Genomic DNA, 18,253 nt, shown 5'->3' on the forward strand with positions numbered 1-18,253 from the left:
TTTCACCATGTTGGCCAGGCTGGTCTCAAACTCCTGACCTCCAGTGATCTGCCTGCCTTGGCCACCCAAAGTGCTGGGATTACAGGCATGAGCCACTGCACCCAGCCACCCCAATTGTTTATACTGTTATTAAACTTCAGATTTCTGTCTTGATTTGTATATAATTCCCAGCACAGTGGTACCAGAACATTATGCTGTACTCAGCTCCCCCTTGTGTAGATGCTGAATCTGCAGTTCTGGAGGTACCGCCATCTTGGTATCCTTGGAGGATTGGTTGCAAAAATCAGCAGATGCTCAAGTCCCTTATATAAAATGGTGTAGTATTTGCATATAACCTATGCACATCCTCCTGTGTACTTTAAATCATCTCCAAGTTACTTCTGATAGTACACTGTAAACACTGTGTAGATAATTGTTACACTAGGTTGACTTTTTATTTTTATTACGTTTTGTAGTTGTATTGTTATTTTTTACTTTTTTTTTTTTTTTTGAGATGGAGTCTCGCTCTGTTGTCCAGGCTGGAGTGCAGAGGTGCAATCTCAGCTCACTGCAATCTCCACTTCCCAGGTTCAAGTGATTCTCCTGCCTCAGCCTTCTGAGTAGCTGGGACTACGGGCACAAGCCACCACACCCAGCTAATTTTTGTATTTTTAGTAGAGACGAGGTTTCACCATGTTGGCCAGGCTGGTCTTGAACTCCTCGCCTCGGCCTCCCAAAGTACTGGGATTACAGGTGTGAGCCACCGCACCCAGCCTCAGCTAATTTTTGTATTTTTGTAGAGACGAGGTTTCACTATGTTCGCCAGGCTGGTCTCAAACTCCTGACCTCAGGTAATCCCCTCCCACCGCTGGTCTCGGCCTCCCAAAGTGCCGGGATTACAGGCATGAGCCACCACGCCTGGCCGATAGTGTTAAATAATATTTTCAATCCTTAGCTGGTCAAATTCAAGGATGCGTAACTGTGGCTACAGAGAGCCAACTCTGTAGCACCTTATTGTGGAGTTAAAAGTATGGTAGGATACTCTGGACAGAGGTTTTCAGAATACCTCTGGTGCTGTCCCCACACCATTAATTGTGTTTGTGCTTTTGTATCTTTCTCTGTTTCTCTTTTTAGTCTAGTGGCAATACCAGTGTATGTGAAACATAGTATCAGCTTTAAGGAGAACAGTTCTTGTGGCAGATTTGATATAACAATTGGACCAAAGCAGAATATGGGGAAAACTATTGAAGGAATTACAGTGACAGTTCACATGCCAAAAGTTGTGCTGAACATGAACCTGACAACCACACAAGGCAGCTATACATTTGATCCAGTCACCAAGGTACAGCCACTTCAAATCAAGAGTGAGCAAGTGTTTCTGCAATCTATTTTGTGATTTGTGGGGAGGAATGGAGGGAAAGGTTTAGTACCTTGTTTAAAACTAAAGTTCGTATCAAAACCTAGAGAGCATACTGTGCTGTGCTTCTGCCACCGGCTGCCGAAGGAATCCTGCAGCTGCTACTGAGCAGATGAACAGAAAAGTGTGTCATTCTGTCCTTTTTCAGAATGTGCCTTCACTCGTCCATTATTAATCCAGAGCCTCACTCTGCTATCTAATAAGAAAGAAGTAAAAGCTTTTTTAAAAAGACAAAACATTATGTAGATAGAAGAAGATATTATGATGGTATATGAATTATTAAGTTTTCTATATAAATTGATCATTAAGACCTTTTTCTTCCTTTTTAATTTAAAAGCATCATTTCATACTCTTTCACAGGGCTAGGAAAGCTGCTTCCTCACCCTACTTAAATTTTCCTGTAGCAGAGGGTTTTCAGAGAAACTGTAGCAGATGATTTTCTCTCAGCTTCCTGATTAGCTAGTAAATATGATTGTTTTCAATAGCAGAGTCATTGAGCTACCTGATAAATGAAAAGACATGTTTTTTGAATAACATCATAGAACGTTAAAGATTATTTAACGCAGTTGTAAGGATTCAAAGAACCTCCTGAAGACCACACAAGGCTGAGAAAGGGAGCTTCAGATTCCTGGCCCTTTACCACAGCTTCAATTATGACAGCTTTGCTTTCTTTCTCATCTGCTGCTGAGCCTCCACACCGAAGATTTCATTTGAACAATGGGTTTCACAGCTAAAAGTTTTAAAAACACCATCTTAAGTCAATCTAATTATTTTACAGAAAAATGAACAGAGGCCATGCACAGTGGCTTATGCCTATAATCCCAGCACTTTGGGAGGCCAAGGCGGGCAGATCACCTGAGGTCAGGAGTTCGAGACCAGCCTGACCAACATGGAGAAAACCCATCTCTACTAAAGCTACAAAATTAACTGGGCATGGTGGCGCATGCCTGTATCCCAGCTGCTTGGGATGCTGAGGCAGGAGTATCGCTTGAACCCAAGAGGCGGAGGTTGTGGTGAGCCAAGATTGCGCCATTGCACTCCATCCTGGGCAACAAGAGCGAAACTCCGTCTCAAAAAAAAAAAAAGAAAAAGAAACAGGCCCAGAGAAAAGTAGTGAAGATGGTATGATGGAGAACATTTGAAATCAGAGAGCCTTAGGTTCAAATCCCAGCCTTACCTCTGACTAGCTGTGTGACCTTGAGCAAGTCATTTGATCTCTGAGCCTTCATTTCCTCATTTGTAAATAGAAGACAAAAGCTACTTCACAGCCCTCAATGAAATAACATATGAATAGTGCTAAGCACGGTGCTAATACAAAAGAAAATGCTCAACAAATGTAGATTCTCCGTCCTCACTCCCCATTGAAAGTCACAGAGCTAATCAGAGGTAAACTCACTGTAGATCCCAGATCTCTTGTTTTCAAGAGACTGCACTTCATTTTGTACAGAAGTTTATGATGTCTTTGAACCTTGTTTTTGAGGGTTTGTCTTTAATAAATGGTTCTATTTGTTTTTCATTTTTTGTCTTTTTAAGGTACTAACATGGGATGTGGGAAAAATCACTCCACAAAAGCTCCCAAGTCTTAAAGGACTGGTAAATTTACAGTCTGGAGCCCCTAAACCAGAAGAGAATCCGAGCCTCAATATACAGTTTAAGATCCAGCAGCTTGCTATTTCAGGTAAAGATAAGGTTGACTTGTAGTTAAGGGTAATTGAGTTTTGCAAGCTCAATTATTAGGCACTTAGAGGAGTAACAAAAGTTTCCCTCTCTAGAAAGAGCAGTAGCCCATTTGCCTTTTACACTGTGCTTGGTGGGGCCATCTCCCAGGCATCAACCAAATGATTTTGGAGAACACCTTATTTCACACAGCTTCCCCTCACCTCTGCCCTCATTCAAGCACCAAAAAGGGAGTTATTCATATTTACAGAAAGCAGAATTATACTTCACAGACATTCCCTGCCTGTGTGGGAATCTTAACCAAAACCATACCATCAAAGTGCAATAATTTGTAAATGATAGAAGAGACATTTCTTCCAAATGGTGGAAGGGACACTGGTTAATGTCAGATTTACCATATAGTGCTCATTGCTAACATATTGGTTGGGATGATGATAATTTATTCTTTTTCATTCTTTTTGACACAGGCTTAAAAGTGAACCGTTTGGACATGTATGGGGAGAAATATAAGCCATTTAAAGGAGTCAAATATGTCACGAAAGCTGGAAAGTTCCAAGTGAGGACATGAGAAGAGGCCAAAATTTCTCAAGACCAGTTTGTTTTCCAAGTGTCATTATGATGTATTACTATTAGGTACCAAGTGGGTGGGAATAGATATTCTAGTTAAAGCATTTGTGTCTAGCTACACACCGCTAACAAAGTTGCTTAGTTATCAATGTAGGATTCTTAAGGAGCTTTAAGCTAAGGAAACCTTTTAGTGACTTAGCTTATTTTGTATCTTTTCACTTAGGAAGATGTTGGAGGTGACTTTTTTTCCATAGGAGAATACCATCTGACGGCTGCACATTGTAACAGTAAAGGCAGAAAGCTACAGTGATAACCTCTCTCCTAAAAGGAGTTAACTGGTCTCATCCAACAGAAGCTATCTTAAATCTGTGATGTGTCAGGTGCAGCCAAATATCACACCTGATCTTAGCCATCCCAAACCAGTGTCCCAACCCCCAGAAGTTTACAGAAAACTGCCTCTTCAAGTGTTTGCCTTATTCAGCTTTTCACTTGTGCCATTAAGCAAGCACTGTAGCAAAAGCCACTTCCACATGGCCCTGGCAGGGAGCACTGCTACTCCATGCTCCATTCTCTCTGTACTTGGTATTGTATTTTTTATAAATAAGATTTTTATGTAAAGCTTATTTGATTTACAGGGACCTTGCTGCAGTAAATACCATCTCAATTTTGTGCTACTGGTTCAGCTGTTAGCACAGTAAAAAAATCATTTGTATCACAGGGGCAAATGCTTTATTAAGGTAGTAAAAGGGAACATTACTTCTGCTTTCAGGAAGTTACTGCAAGCACAAGCATTTGTGCTTTTAAGCAAATTAAAGTAGTAAAAGAAAAACGTAAGTGAAACCTTTGCCATCTTCATGTTTTATAATATAAAGCTTACCCAACACCAGTTAAGCCATGGTTAACCTAAATGTCTCGTGCCCCAGTTCAGCAAAAGGAGGAAAATGTGCCTGCCTCACTGTCATCAGTCTTTTTAAATCTTTTACCTTTTTTGTTGTTGTTCTTAAGGGGTTGAATTTGCCTGCGTTCCTTGTCTTTAGGGGAAATTCCCTTTTCATATTGTGTGCTTCCCAAAGCTATAGTCATAGATTTCTTCCAGAAACTATTGTCATAATTGTCACTGGAGTGCTTAAATATACCTACTATACCGACAAAATACATGGAAGTGAGTTATAATGAGGCAGAAACAAAATCCTCGGTAACATTGATGATACTGTACTGATCACCATGGTTTTGGAAAGTCAGTCAACAGTTGTATTATTGCACTCAACTTCATTGTGTCAATGTATGTAACTTCTTCATCTTGGTGTCCTTGCCCAGTTATTTTGCCTCATTAGACATCAAGAAATGGAGAAAGACTGAAAGTTAAGATATTCTTCAACATGAAGAATATCCTTCTTATTTATGCTGTTTTCTTCTCTTTATAGCTCCATTCTTCTTTCAGTCTTCTCAGCTTATAATCATCTTTTCCTTATGCTAAGGATAGCCCTTACACTCATGCCATCTATGCTGTCAAGGGCTGCTGGTTGGTGCTGGTACAAGGAGCCCACGGAGCAGCTTTCTTACTTTTGTCTGCCCTGCCTTTCATGGCATAAGAAAGGCAACGTTTTGCAGCTTCCAAATTTCGGAAGAAACTAATCTCAGATTGGCAGTTATTTTACAGAACTGCTAAATAGTCAAAATGTTGCCAAATATTTATTCCTTTTGCCTAAGTTTAGCTACCCAGTTCAATTGCTTTTTAATGTCTTGACTCTTCAGAGTTCATACCTCAAAAGAACCGTCAGAACATTTGCTTTGCTTTCTGCTGAATCCCTAATCTCAACAGTCTATACCTGGACTGTCTTCTATCCAAGTAGAATGTATGCCAGGAGCTCCTTCCTTCTAACAATTTCTACTAAAATGTCCAAATAGAATGTTTTCTTTTACAATCAGATTACTGTATTTATTAATTTGCTAGAATCCAGTAAATCATTTCGGTAGCTCTGGCTATGCTATCAATAAAAAGATGAAAGCAACAAGTTGATTTTTTTTTAGGTCTACTATTGATTGAACATTCTCCAATGGGCAAGGCTCATTGTCAAAGCAGGATGAACATCATCACATTTTCTTCTGCATCATCACACAAGCTGTGAGTGTTGCTGCAAAACACTTCTCAGTACTCCTTCCCTAACCTCGTTATGTTAATAGCCACTCATACTTGGCTTAAGCATCACCATTCTGGCCACAGTCTGAGAGATTAGTGATCAAAGCTCCCTTCTCTATCACTACCACCACCTACTGATACAAAGATTCCTGAATACTTAGTAGTAGTAAAATATTTTTCAAGCAGAGTTACAGCTAATCCTGGATCCATTAGTTCTCAATTCGCAAGGGAGCATATCAAGAACAAATGAAGTAGATGATTATTTCCAGTGTGTGGGAGTCACATTATTTTATCCAAAGGGAGTTCCTGTGATAGGTTCATTTCTTAAGTGGTGCTACAGTAGAAAATCAGGAACAAATACAGAACAAGATCAGGAAAATGCTGATCTTGTCCTGAGCGGCAAGTGATCTGAGAAAATGATTATACTGCAGCAGGAAGGCAGCACCAGTGAACATATGGTAAATGGCAAAAACAAGACAGTTCTGCTAATTCAGTAGTAGCCTTGAACTTTCCTTTAACTCAAACAGGCTGGAATCTGTCTTTATAGTCAGCAACTTTCCAAGATAAAGCAGTGATAATAGCAGTTGGCAACACTAAATATCAATATCATCACCCTTTAATGACGTTACCCCTTTCAGATCTAGAAAATCAGGCAAAAACAGTGATGTCCCAACTCTACTCTAAAAACCTGCTCCTACTATTTTAGTCAGTGTTTCTTTAAGGAAGAAGAGGACTATGTCCCTCAAAGCTATCTCTGCCTTATAGCTCTGGTGTATCCCTGAAAACCCTATTTATTCTATACTGGGCTTTGGAATATGAAAAACAGACCTGTGTGGCCAGGCATGGTGGATCACACCTGTAATCCCAGCACTTTGGGAGGTCAAGGTGGGTGGATCACTTGAGGTCAGGAGTTCAAGACCAGCCTGGCCAACATGGTGAAACCGCATCTCTACTAAAAATACAAAAATTAGCCAGGCATGGTGGTGCACGCCTGTAATCCCAGCTACATGGGAGGCTGAGGCAGGAGAATTGCTTGAACCCGAGAGGCAGAGGTTGCAGTGAGCCAAGATTATACCACTGCACTGCAGCCTGGGCAACAGAGCAAGACTCTGTCTTGCAGCGGGGGAAGGACCTGTGGTACTCCTACAAACTTAACGACTTCAGCTTTTCAGGGAACAGTGATGGTCTCCACAGGTAGCTAGAACCTTCTAAGATGAAAACAAACTGTTTCATCCAGCTGCTTTCTGCCTACTGTTAACCTTTGCCACTTCCATTCCTTCAAGTGTGTAATCCCCAGAGTTGTCTTGTATCACACACATCCTTGTTAAGTAAATATACCACCGTTGATTTCTTCTTCCAATACAACATTTGGATTAAATAAAAATCTTTAGTTTCCAGATCTTGAGGATTAGTTTCACTGGCTGTTCATCAAAACGAAGGAGAAACCTGACCTAAAAGTTCTTGCTAAAATAACATACCCATCATTGAAAGCATTATTTATACAAATGCATTTTATTGTTTTAAACAGAACAAAAGAAGAGGCAGAAAATATTTGCATATAACAAATCCTAGCTTATAAATGTAGTTTTTTAGCGGTGATTCTCTAATCATTCAGGGATGGTGTCTTTTTTTTTGTTGTTTTTTTTTTTTGTTTGTTTGTTTTAAATTTGCTGCACTGTGTCTTGAGCACTGATATTGGAGAAAAGCACATCCGGCATAAAGTGTAAAGCAGTGTCTCAAACCACTGGAAGAACCGGGAGAGCAAACATGATTTTTCTTATTTCCTCTAAGTAAATCTTTAGTAAAACAACAAGTGATCTTTGGCATAGATTCATACTTTAAAGGCATTAATATTGCATTTATATCAGGCAAGCAACTATACAAATATGCTGACGGCCTTGAAAATAATCATCCTCATTTTAAAGGAAATAGTGAAAGCCTGAGTGTACAGGACCAACTTAAGTTTTACACATTCGATGTTGGGAACTAACACACAGTGATGGGTGAGACGGAAGGATGTTCAGGCAAGGGTTCTTACTCCTTTACTCATCTGGTTCTGGCTTTGGAGAAAAATAAGGTTTCACATGCTGGGAAATACTTAGCAGTAGTAAGTACCAAAAAGGAAACATTGCCCTCTCATTTTGCCTAGTGGGAACTTAGTGTGGTGATAAGAAATATGAAACCCATTACTCTCTTGAACCCCGTACTTGGGAGTAGATGCAGAGAGCTTGGTTGTAGTTGGTTGCAGGGAGGTGGGAATTACAGGAGTAGTATTTTCCATTGATTCATCTTCAGCAGCACTAGAATTCTAGTCTGCAAATACCACTCTCCTTTAGGCAGGAGGTGTCCTTCAGACAAGGCTGCCTTGCCATTAAACACTATTAGGGGACAAGCACTCATTCTTAAGACTGAATTTTAAAAGGATAAAAAGGATCTTTTAGAGTTACAGGTGAACAAACACCTACATGTCTTTAAAATCTTGTTTAGAAAGGGTGTGGAGGAAGGCTACAAAAACCAGGATAGGAGACATGTTTTGGTTAAAATTAAAATGCAGCATTTCAGCTCAAAATGAACAATTAAGAGCTAAGAATGAATGATAAGGCCTCAGCACAGACCTCTGCAGGCAGTGACTAAGCATGGAGTGCCGGGAGTGGCCCTGCTGAGAAGATGGCAGGGCCACACCCTGGCTACTCTGCCCTTCCAGCAGGAGAGAGCACCAGGACACAGTGTGTTCATGGGATGGCTACCTTGGCGGGCTGAGGCAGGATATGGGATGGGAAGTTTCCCTAGCACAGACATTGCTCAGGGGCATGGTAAAGGCAAAATCATGATTCTGTGATTTCTTCCTGACAGTGAAATACGGTTTTATATTGTGGGAAACTAAAAGGATTAAACTGAGGAAGGGCAGAAAATGAATCCCGGCCCCATATGCTGGGGCTCCACAGAGGCAACCTTCCCCTGTAGCAGCGAAGCTCACTTCTGAAAAGGACCCAGGTAGCACAGCCCGGGGAAGGCAGGCATGGTTGGCAGCAACATGGAAAGCTCAAAACAATTTTTGGAGGCACAGCAATTTTCCTCTTAGTAACTGACTTGCCTGGGCCCTGGGTCTCAGGAGTCTGGAAGAGTGAATGGGAGCCAAGGAAAGAGAAATAGAGGGAAGTGTCCCCTAGGGAACAAGGGGGCAGAGCAGGGTGTCTGGCTAGTGTTCACTTGGATTCTGAGCTTATGTGAAGTCCATGGGCTAGTAACCCAGTCTGCCTATTGGGATAGAGGGTGCACAAGTATAACTGTGTTTGAGAATACAGGGTTTATACAGAAACACATTTCAAAGTGTCCATGAAAAAAGAGTATAAATGTTTTCTAATTTGAAGAGGCCCCCATTCCTTTCTGATGTGTCAGGCCAGGATGTGATTTTCAGCTCCCAGCAACTCTGGGCAGCTCCTGGGACTCAGATCATTTTCCTTCTTTTTAATAGATGTTTCCGTGTCAGCCAGGCTCAGCCAGGTGCCTACTGGTACCAGGGAGTCTTTCTAACCCAGCGCAGTGTAAATCCAGCATCTGTTCGAATTTTGATTGAAGCAGCTTCTGCTTCCCGCACAGTCTCCTTCACAGACTGCATGAGGTTCTGGGCATTGTGAACCAGCATCTCTGTGGCCTGCAAGGAAAGAGGTACCGTCTGTTACCCAGAGTCCCTGATGTAGGCCTGTCTCTAAAATAGGTTTCAGCCAGGAGTAGGATGCAGTTAACCCCACTGGTAGCTGGCATCCCCCATATTTGCTTGCATCACTAGGGGTTTTCCCAGATCACCAAAAAGAACCCAAAACTGGCCATCGCTGATTGTGTACTGTGGCTTCAGATAGCCTACAGCATGTCCTCTTTCTTGGTCTTCAAACATGCTTCTCCCTCAGGACTTACTGTTTCCTCTACCTGGACTGCTTTTTCCTCAGGGATCCACTGCATCTTCAGATCTTTGCGTGCAGTGGTGGGATCTTGGCCACTGCAGCCTCTGCCTCCTGCACTCAAGGATCCTCCTGCCTCAGCCTTTAAGCAGCTGGGACAATAGGTAAATGCTGCCACATCTGGGTAATTTTTTTATTTTTTGTAGAGATGGGGTTCCGCCATGTTGCCCAGATTGGACTCAAACTCCTGGGCTCAAGTGATCTGCCACGTCAGCCTCCCAAAGTGCTAAGACTATAGGCATGAGCCACCGCACCTGGCCTTATTTTTTCCATTGAACCTATGATCACTAACTGATACACTACATATTTTACCTAGGTTGTTTGGGAGTTTTGAGGTTTTTTTCTGTCTTCACACTAAAATGTAAGTTATACAGAGTAGATTTTTGTCAGTGTTGTTCACTGTTATACCCCCAGTATTTAGGATGGTGCCTGGCACACAGGAGGTATTTCATAAATATTAACGAATTTTAAAAACAACCAAATTAACAAACCAAGCAGCCAACCACTTTAAACCCATGAAAATCTAAATACGTTAATCTTTCAAACACACAAACTTAGAGGACTGAAATCACATTGGTATTCTACCATAGAAAGTCAAGGATCTTGGCAATTCATCAGCCCAGTAATTCTTAGCTATTTTTGAGTCATACATCATTTGAGGATTTAATGAAGGTGGGGAATTCTCCCCCAGAAAAAATGCACACATGCATAAAATTTGTACACTCAGTTTCACAGGCTCTGGTAAGTGTAATTGTGGACTGGAATTCCTCATCAGTTGTTCTTTTCACTTGGTCAGCAATGGGACTCAGGCCCAGAGACATTCATAAAGTGAGGATTAGGACTCAAGATTTCTGACTTACGTCGTATGGGTTTTGTTTTTTGTTTTTGTTTTTGTTTTTGTTTTTTTTGAGATGGAGTTTCGCTCTTGTTGCCCAGGCTGGAGTGCAATGGTGCAATCTCAGCTCACGGCAACTTCCGCCTCCCAGGTTCAAGCAATTCTCCTGCCTCAGCCTCCCGAACAGTCCTGTGTTTTTTCCATTCTACCATACTGTCAATTTCTACCCTTTTTAAAACTGAAATATTTAATGGCACATAATAGATATTCTCAAGGCATATTTTTAGTGGTTAATTAAGTCTGTGATTAGGCCTGAATCTCAGTCTTATCCTTCCTTCCCTATTTTTTTCCATCTTTCTTTGGACAGAAGAGAGCACATGACATAGAAACAGCCAAGTGTGCAAACCCTATATAGAATATATGGAAGTTAGGTGTGAAGATACAGTTCCCATGGTTTGGGAGAAGAGAGGATTAGGGTGAGAGTTGTTGGATTAGAATATGGTAGCAGAAGCAAAAATAATGGCACCAAAAAGAATGGCCACCTTATTTCTTCTAAAGTGCCCCAGGACCCTATCTCCTGGCCTAGAGATCAGAAACAGTTGTTCTTTCAAACTATTTTTGAGTTCCCCAAGGGGCGTGGGGGGGATTGTGTCTTTTAATTTTTTAAACTCCCTTAACACCTAATACAGTGCTTCACCTTACACCATGTATGATGAGCCCTGTGTGGCTAGTCCAACAAAACTGTACCTCATGTGTGATGAGCCCTGTGTGGGCAGTCCATCTGGGAATCTGGTTCAGAGCAGGGCCTCCCGGAGGGGAAATAAGGAGAGTAAGGGGTGCTCAAATGAGGGTTTCCTGAAAGACCTGGGCCAAGATTCTGGGAAGGAGGACAAACTTCAGGAGGTAATTGCCAAGGTATATGCAGGAAGCAGTGCTTAAGAGAACCTTCTCAGCATCCTTATTTCTATCTCTATCAGAGAAACCTAAAGAGAATATAAGAGAAGCACCTCCTTTGAGCTGTCATTTCAGTCTCAGCACAGGCCTAACTACCTCATGCCCCTGAAAAGCCTGCACTATTCATTCTCCCTGAGGCACTAACACCCAGAGAGCTGAAAAGCAGACATTCTCTCCAGCCAGAAACATACAGTGAGTTGAAATGAACAGGCACTGGAGGCCTCAAAAGAGCCAAACTTACTCCAAGGGTAAGGAACTGAGTGGAGTCCTAACTGCCACTGATCCACAGTACTATTTTAGACACTTAACCTCTCTAGACCTCAGTTTCCTATCTGTAAAATGACAATAGTTGCCCAAGAGCAATTCCAAATTCCTTTTATTTTATTTATTTATTTATTTGTTTGTTTATTTATTTATTTATTTTTGAGATGGGCTATCGATTGCTATCTTGCCCAAGCTAGTCTTGAACTCCTGGTTTCAAATGATCCTACTGCCTTAGCCTCCTAAGTAGCTGGGACTACAGGTGCACACCACCACACCTGGTTCCCAATTCCTGGTTTGTTTTTTTGTTTTGTTTTGTTTTGTTTTTTCAAGACAGGGTCTCACTGTGTCACCCAGGCTGGAGTGCAGTGGTGCAATCACAGCTTACTGCAACCTTGACCTCCTAGGCTTAAGCAATCCTCCTGCCTCAGCCTCCCAAAATGCTGGGATTACCTGCATGTGCCACTGCACCTGGCCCTAATTCCAAATTTCTGATGTATCTATCCAACACAGACTTTCCCCTCCTGAGAGAGTCTGAGTGCATCCCACATACTGAATACTCGATACTTGATTCAGAGGTAAAAATTTCCCCGAAGTGGAATTAAATTACTGCAAAACAGCACAGAAGCTGCCAGCCAGAAACCAAAAACAGCTGCCACGTACCTGCTCCGACTCCTCATCACTGATGTTGGTCCGGCCCAGCATGGTGGCCTTCACTGTGGACAGGATTTTGAGCTGGGTGCTTATGGTTGGTATTCGCTCACATACCTAAAGAGAAAGTTTAATTTGGTATGTTTCTCTGCTTGCCTCACCCAGGTTGGAATGCAGTGGTGCAATCACAGCTTACTGCAGCCTTGACCTCCTGGGCTTAAGCAATCCTCCCACAAGCTCCTTGAAGGCAAGACTTACCTACCTCTGTATTCCCAGTGGCTGGCACAGAGAAGGCACTCGATAAATAAGCAGCAGAATTCCACTTGTTTTTTTCCCTAGGGTCAGTACAATCCCTTTCTCCAGAAATGGAAGCATTCATTTGATTAGGAAGTAACCTTTCCTGAATCTGTCTTTCCCAGTACATTTGTGTTTTTTCCTTTCTGCTATTTCTGTCCCCGGTGAAGTGCCCCTTTCTCCCTTACCTAGTTTTTCTCTCCTGCTTTTCTCCCTCTCATACCCTCCCACTCCAACACACACACACACATACACGCACGCAGCCTCTTTCCCCGAGTACCTGTAAGAGGTTGGTTCTAATCCGTTTATCTGTGCACTGCTTGGCAACCTCCTTGGCCAACCGAGTCACCTCGTCTGAGGCCTTGGCGATGTCCTTGGCACACTGAATGAGCGCCCGCTTGGTACCACTGCCCCCTCTTACCAGCCGAGACATCTCAGCCATCAGCAGAGCCATGCGCTTGGCTGCTGCAATGATGTCATTGCCCTACAGGGAAGCAAAGATACAGTGTGAGCTCTGCCCACGCTCTGGCCATGTTAAGGAAGGAAGGAGAAGCGCAGAGAAGAGGAGGGAGCTTGCCACCTTAGCATCCCTCCGGAAGGGTGAGGACGAGAAAAGGGCCGTTCTTGAGTGATACAGATAGCACTGGAGGAAAAAAAAGAATGAGACAGGGCACGCGCCCAAGCACGCAGTGTGAGAAACAGAGGGGGAAGAGAGGAGAGAGGAGGGGGAAAGAAGGAGAGGGAGAGAGACATTTCCTGACTAAAAAAAAGGAAGACCCAGACATTAGTCTGAAAGGGCAAGATGTGCACCCCAGGCACAGCACTGAACAAGCACTTTGGCATCTCCAGGTTAATCATATCAATAAACTGGGGACAGGGCCAAGTAGCTGGTTAAATAGGCACTTTCATTTCTATAGGGAGAAAGCAGTAGAGCTGGCCTGAGGGGAAAAATACAGAGGAGCCTTTCCAAATGCTGAAATCACCCTCTTCATGCTTACCCTTGTTGCAAATAGCAGCCAAGGGCTCTTGCTAAAGAATGTCAAACCCCAAGTAACTATTCTCAGCCTGGGTGAGGGGGGAAAAAAAAAGATATTTTCTGATCTAGCCTGCTCTGGCTAGCCCTCTGGTTTGTTTTTGTTTTGTTTTGTTTTGTTTTGTTTTGTTTTGTTTTTTTAAGACAGGGTCTCACTCTGTCACCCAGGCCGGAGTGCAGTGGTGCAATCACAGCTTACTGCAGCCTTGACCTCCTGGGCTTAAGCAATCCTCCTGCCTTATTTGTCCCATCAACCTGAACGAACATGTTGCTTTAATTTTTCCCATGTAAATTTTCCCATGTAAAAAAAAAAAAAAGGGTAAAGAATCAATTCTTCAGTCCCCTCAGCTAAGTGAAGACTCCATTTAAAGGAATTTTCAGCAAAGAGGATGCAAGGGAAGGCATCAGGAAAATAAAAGTCGTGATTCAGGCTATAAATGGAACCCTCACTCCAAGGAATGGCAGTTTATCTTAGACTTGGCATTTTAGTTTACTAAAACCCTCATGGGTCATAAAAAAGAAACATACAAGTTATTTATTCTGTGCCCATCTCATGAAAGCTCCTCTTTTGGCTGCTGACAACCCCAAGTCATAGCAACTGCAATGTTCAAAACTAGCTAAAAGGCCAGGCCCTCGTTATTTTTCCCCTCATGCCCTTCATTTCTCTACATTGCAGTGAGGCATACACAAACCATACCACTGCAGGGTGCTCTGCAAAAGGCCTCCACAGGCACCATGAAGCAGTTCATCATTTATGCTGGGAGGGTGTAACATCTCAGGCAGTAATTGAGGCTGGAGAGAACGCAGGTATGGGAAGAAGTCAAGAAGCAAAGGGCATGTTAGACAAGGTCCTCTGGGTCTACCTCTTCTCGTGCAGACCTAGGATCATTCCAGGACCCCATGACCTTGGTTAGAAGATAGCATAGTGCCATGGTTAGTTACTACCTATCACTCTTCAAAGCCTTTCTTCTTGCAGCATGCCACCTTTAAAGGGAAAAGTGATCATCCCAATCCCCCTACTCTCCAAACTAGCTTTGGTTCATTCCTCAAGGCCAAAGTTCTATGGAGGCCTGTCTTGTGGCCTTGAGTACTCCATTTCCCACTCCCACTCCCTCCCACTGAGACACCTGGACAGGCAGTCAGTGAGGCCCCATTCTCTGTGGACTCCCATCAAGGCCAGCATCTGCCACATAGCCAAGTGCAGGGCAGCATGCAGTCCTCCCCCAGAGACCCTGCCATATTAAGCTGCCTCTCACCCTCATCAGCTCTCCCTGAGCCATCAGTGAGGGGTCAGTCGGGAGCAGGCAAAGCTCAATGGTCAGGCCAGGTGTCCTCATAATGGTCCACCATGGTTCCTGACCTGGAAGTCATTGAGAGATGCATCCACGGCTTCCCAAGCGGTTTAAAGTTCCAACGATGGCCACAAACTCAGTAAGAAAAGGAATCCTTTCAAAAAGTGACCCCCCATCTCTCTTCATTCCCCAAACATAAATGCAGTCCAATTAATCTGGCATTAGCAGACCTATCAAACTTGTGAAGCCAGTCCTAACAACATGGTGCAGACAGACAGATGCCCGCCCTGCTCAGACTCACAGGACCAGCACAGATCATGAGTGATGCAATGTGTCAAGGCTGCACATGGCCGGATGCATATGGAGCAGCCCCCAACTGGGGGTGCTGATCAGTACCTTACTAGACCACTTGGTAGCTTCCCGATGCAAGGACTGAGCCGCGGCCAGAATGGGCTGGTTGACCGGCTGATTGGATGGCATTAACAGCAGCTCAGGTTCGTAATCGTCTTCCATGTCAGGGGGGACAGGGAACCCAGCAGCATCGGCCGCATCTGCCTCAGCTACAACACCTATACCCACCTCAGCGGCTGGGATGCCCGGCTTTGTCGATGGCGGGAAGGATGAGAAACAGGGATAGTGTTAGTAAGAGCAATAGGACTTGGGAAACTGGGCTTCAGCTGGTTTAGTGACCAAAGCCTGCCTAGGATGAGAAAGAAATATGTTCTCTAGGAGCCTTGTGTACCAAGCTTCACAGAAGGGGGATTTCTCAGCCTCCAGCGCTACTCAGCCCAAGCCACCGTATGGTGAGAGAAGAAAAGGGACTCACTCCGATGGCAAAGGGCTTCCGGAGAAATCTTTACACCAAGAAAGCAAGTGGCATCCATTTCTTTAATATACTTGATACTAAAGTTAAACCTGACAAGAGTGATTCTCACATCAGAATATTTCTGAGGAGCCAAACAACCAAACGATAGTAGCAAATTACCTTTAAAAGGAATCCAGAGAGAAAAAGTAAATGCAACCACACTAGTTACTTTGAACGGAACAAACTGAACACTGCTGGATCATGTGGTCACTGTTGTACATTTTCCTGGGACACAGGAGGCAACTTGGGTCATCTCTGCAGCTGCCAGACACAGATTATTTCCTTCATGAGTTAAAAGTCCCAGAATTAAAAATGATACATCAGAGGTAGTGAATACCAAACTAGGAAAGAGGCAGGAAAAACAAACACAATGGTGAGTGAAGAGAACTTAAGTACCCCACCGTCACCCAGCTGTAAGAAGCCTCAAGAAGCCACCTCGTCAGCCACCCATCTCAGGGAATACCCACACATCAGACCAGCTCTCTATCCCCTCAAGGTCTTCCAAGGCAAAGCTTCTACCATCTCTTTTTGCATCCATTGCTAGTACCAACTCAGAAAGCTTCTCCTTGGGTACAACCTAAACTTCCTGCAAAATAGGTTCTCACTCACACCAAACTGCTTATCTAGTTCACAGATAGAATAATATGTGAACTTGGCAAGTGACTGCAGCTGAGCTCGCAGAAGCCAAAATTGGTGCTCATTTGGGAATGAGAATCATGATGGAGAGAATATGAATTTAGAACCAGGGATGGGGATTATAAAAGCCAGATGCTGAAAATAGACTAACGTGGAAAGAAAATTAAAAACTGCCACAACGAAGCCAAACTATTTATACGAAGAATAGTGAACACAGGTTCTTTACATCAAACATCTGTACTCAAGAGGAAGTAGTTTATATGGAATTTTCTTTGAGGTTGTTATCACTCCTAAAAGTCTTATCCTGCACACGAAACCTGACTCCAAAGGGTGACGATGTTGGAGGATTCAGGGCCAACAAGGAGTTCAGGTACCATCTAAACTCTTGCCTAAACTCAGCCAAGACCCATCTCTGCTGCTCAAAAGAAAAGCCAGCTCACTGCTGCTAAGGCTCAGAGTCCCACAGTGTACAGAGACAGATAGGTTGACAGACACACAAACATATATTCCTCCCCAGCCCAGTACATACATGGTTCAAGTAGCGTCTGACTTCACACAACTCAAAGTCAGCAAACTCCTTATGTTCCACACTTCAGGAGACAGACCTCAGGACTTCTGGCCACAAATGGCAGAGTGGGGCAAGTAATGTGGGCCAATACTGTCTGCTTTTAAGTTTGTTTGTTTCAAATAATTCATGTATATTTTTTGTTCTGCATAGTGTATCTTGGTTCATTGTAATGAAATTTAAATTTCCTTTAACATTTTCACTGTCACCTCCCCCACTCCCCATGCACAGTGGGACTCTGCCACATGCAGTTGGAGAGATACCATTATAAATAATTCTACAGGTCAGGTCGAACACCAGCAAAGTCTCCCTTCCTTCTTAGAACCTGGGCTCACAGCTAACAGTTCAGCAAAATACAGTGTTAAAAACCAATGTGAATTTCCCAGCCTGAAAAAAATCCAAGATCAGCTGCAGGTGCAGGAGGTCCCTGAGGAAGTACAGTTGGCACAAGTGCTTGAAAGCTTTGAGGATGTGCAAAGAATAAAGGCAAATAGGTGGTGGGAATAAAGATCTAGGGTCATAAAAACATTAAAGAAAAAAGATCTAGGGTCATATTAGAAACAGTTTAGAACTAAGAGCTACCTTTCACTGCAAGGTTAGCAATAGTATTCCTCTTATCTAGAAAAGCTACTGTTCACTTTTCATCATTTAGGGGAAAATAGGCAAAAGTTATTCATAGGGCAAGACTGCTGTAGCATCCATATTTTTACCAACCACATAAATATTTACACCTTCAGATTTGCTGAGTAAGAGACAGCCTGGAGCTGTCTTGAGTTGAGAGGTAAAGTGATTCTGAGAAAGGACAAAAGCACATGGCTTCTAAGATACCAATCTACTTGCTTCTGTGAAAAAAAAAGAGAAAATGCAAACATTTCATCTAGCTTTAGCACAGCCCACAGAATTCATATTTGGAGCTCTAATAATTAGCAATGTAGCATCTAAAAACATTTGCAGTTACAAGAAAGATTGGCAATGCCAAAGTCAAGGCAGCTGGCACTCTAATGGACAAAGAGGACAGGAACCCTCTTCTCAAATCACAGGCACCCTGGCTCTGGCTCTTGCAGCTTGAAGGAGAAACCATCAGGCACAAGAAACATCTCACTAAACCACAGGTAAGAAGAGGAACAT

The 18,253-nt window shown here is 43.1% G+C and overlaps 2 protein-coding genes across 5 annotated transcripts in view; one reads left to right on the plus strand and one right to left on the minus strand.

Moving 5' to 3' along the window:
* AP3M1 (adaptor related protein complex 3 subunit mu 1) overlaps positions 1–5,660 on the plus strand; it is a 30,396-nt gene extending 24,736 nt beyond the window's left edge. The window contains exons 7-9 of one of the 3 annotated variants that reach the window (XM_010373135.2): positions 1,114–1,321; positions 2,930–3,074; positions 3,541–5,660. In XM_010373135.2, coding sequence (XP_010371437.1) covers positions 1,114–1,321; positions 2,930–3,074; positions 3,541–3,641 — 454 coding nt within the window. In that variant the 3' untranslated portion in view covers positions 3,642–5,660. The remainder of the gene's footprint in view (positions 1–1,113; positions 1,322–2,929; positions 3,075–3,540) is intronic. The other 2 variants (XM_030941260.1, XM_010373137.2) reach the window with 2 other exon arrangements.
* A 1,613-nt stretch (positions 5,661–7,273) lies between these two features.
* VCL (vinculin) overlaps positions 7,274–18,253 on the minus strand; it is a 122,906-nt gene continuing 111,926 nt past the window's right edge. The window contains exons 19-22 of one of the 2 annotated variants that reach the window (XM_010373134.2): positions 15,456–15,659; positions 13,015–13,218; positions 12,453–12,557; positions 7,274–9,435 (exon numbers count right to left, since the gene is read on the minus strand). In XM_010373134.2, coding sequence (XP_010371436.1) covers positions 9,289–9,435; positions 12,453–12,557; positions 13,015–13,218; positions 15,456–15,659 — 660 coding nt within the window. In that variant the 3' untranslated portion in view covers positions 7,274–9,288. The remainder of the gene's footprint in view (positions 9,436–12,452; positions 12,558–13,014; positions 13,219–15,455; positions 15,660–18,253) is intronic. The other variant, XM_010373132.2, reaches the window with a different exon arrangement.

Source organism: Rhinopithecus roxellana, chromosome 11 (assembly GCF_007565055.1).
Source record: "Rhinopithecus roxellana isolate Shanxi Qingling chromosome 11, ASM756505v1, whole genome shotgun sequence".
Taxonomy (NCBI): Eukaryota; Metazoa; Chordata; class Mammalia; order Primates; family Cercopithecidae; genus Rhinopithecus; species Rhinopithecus roxellana.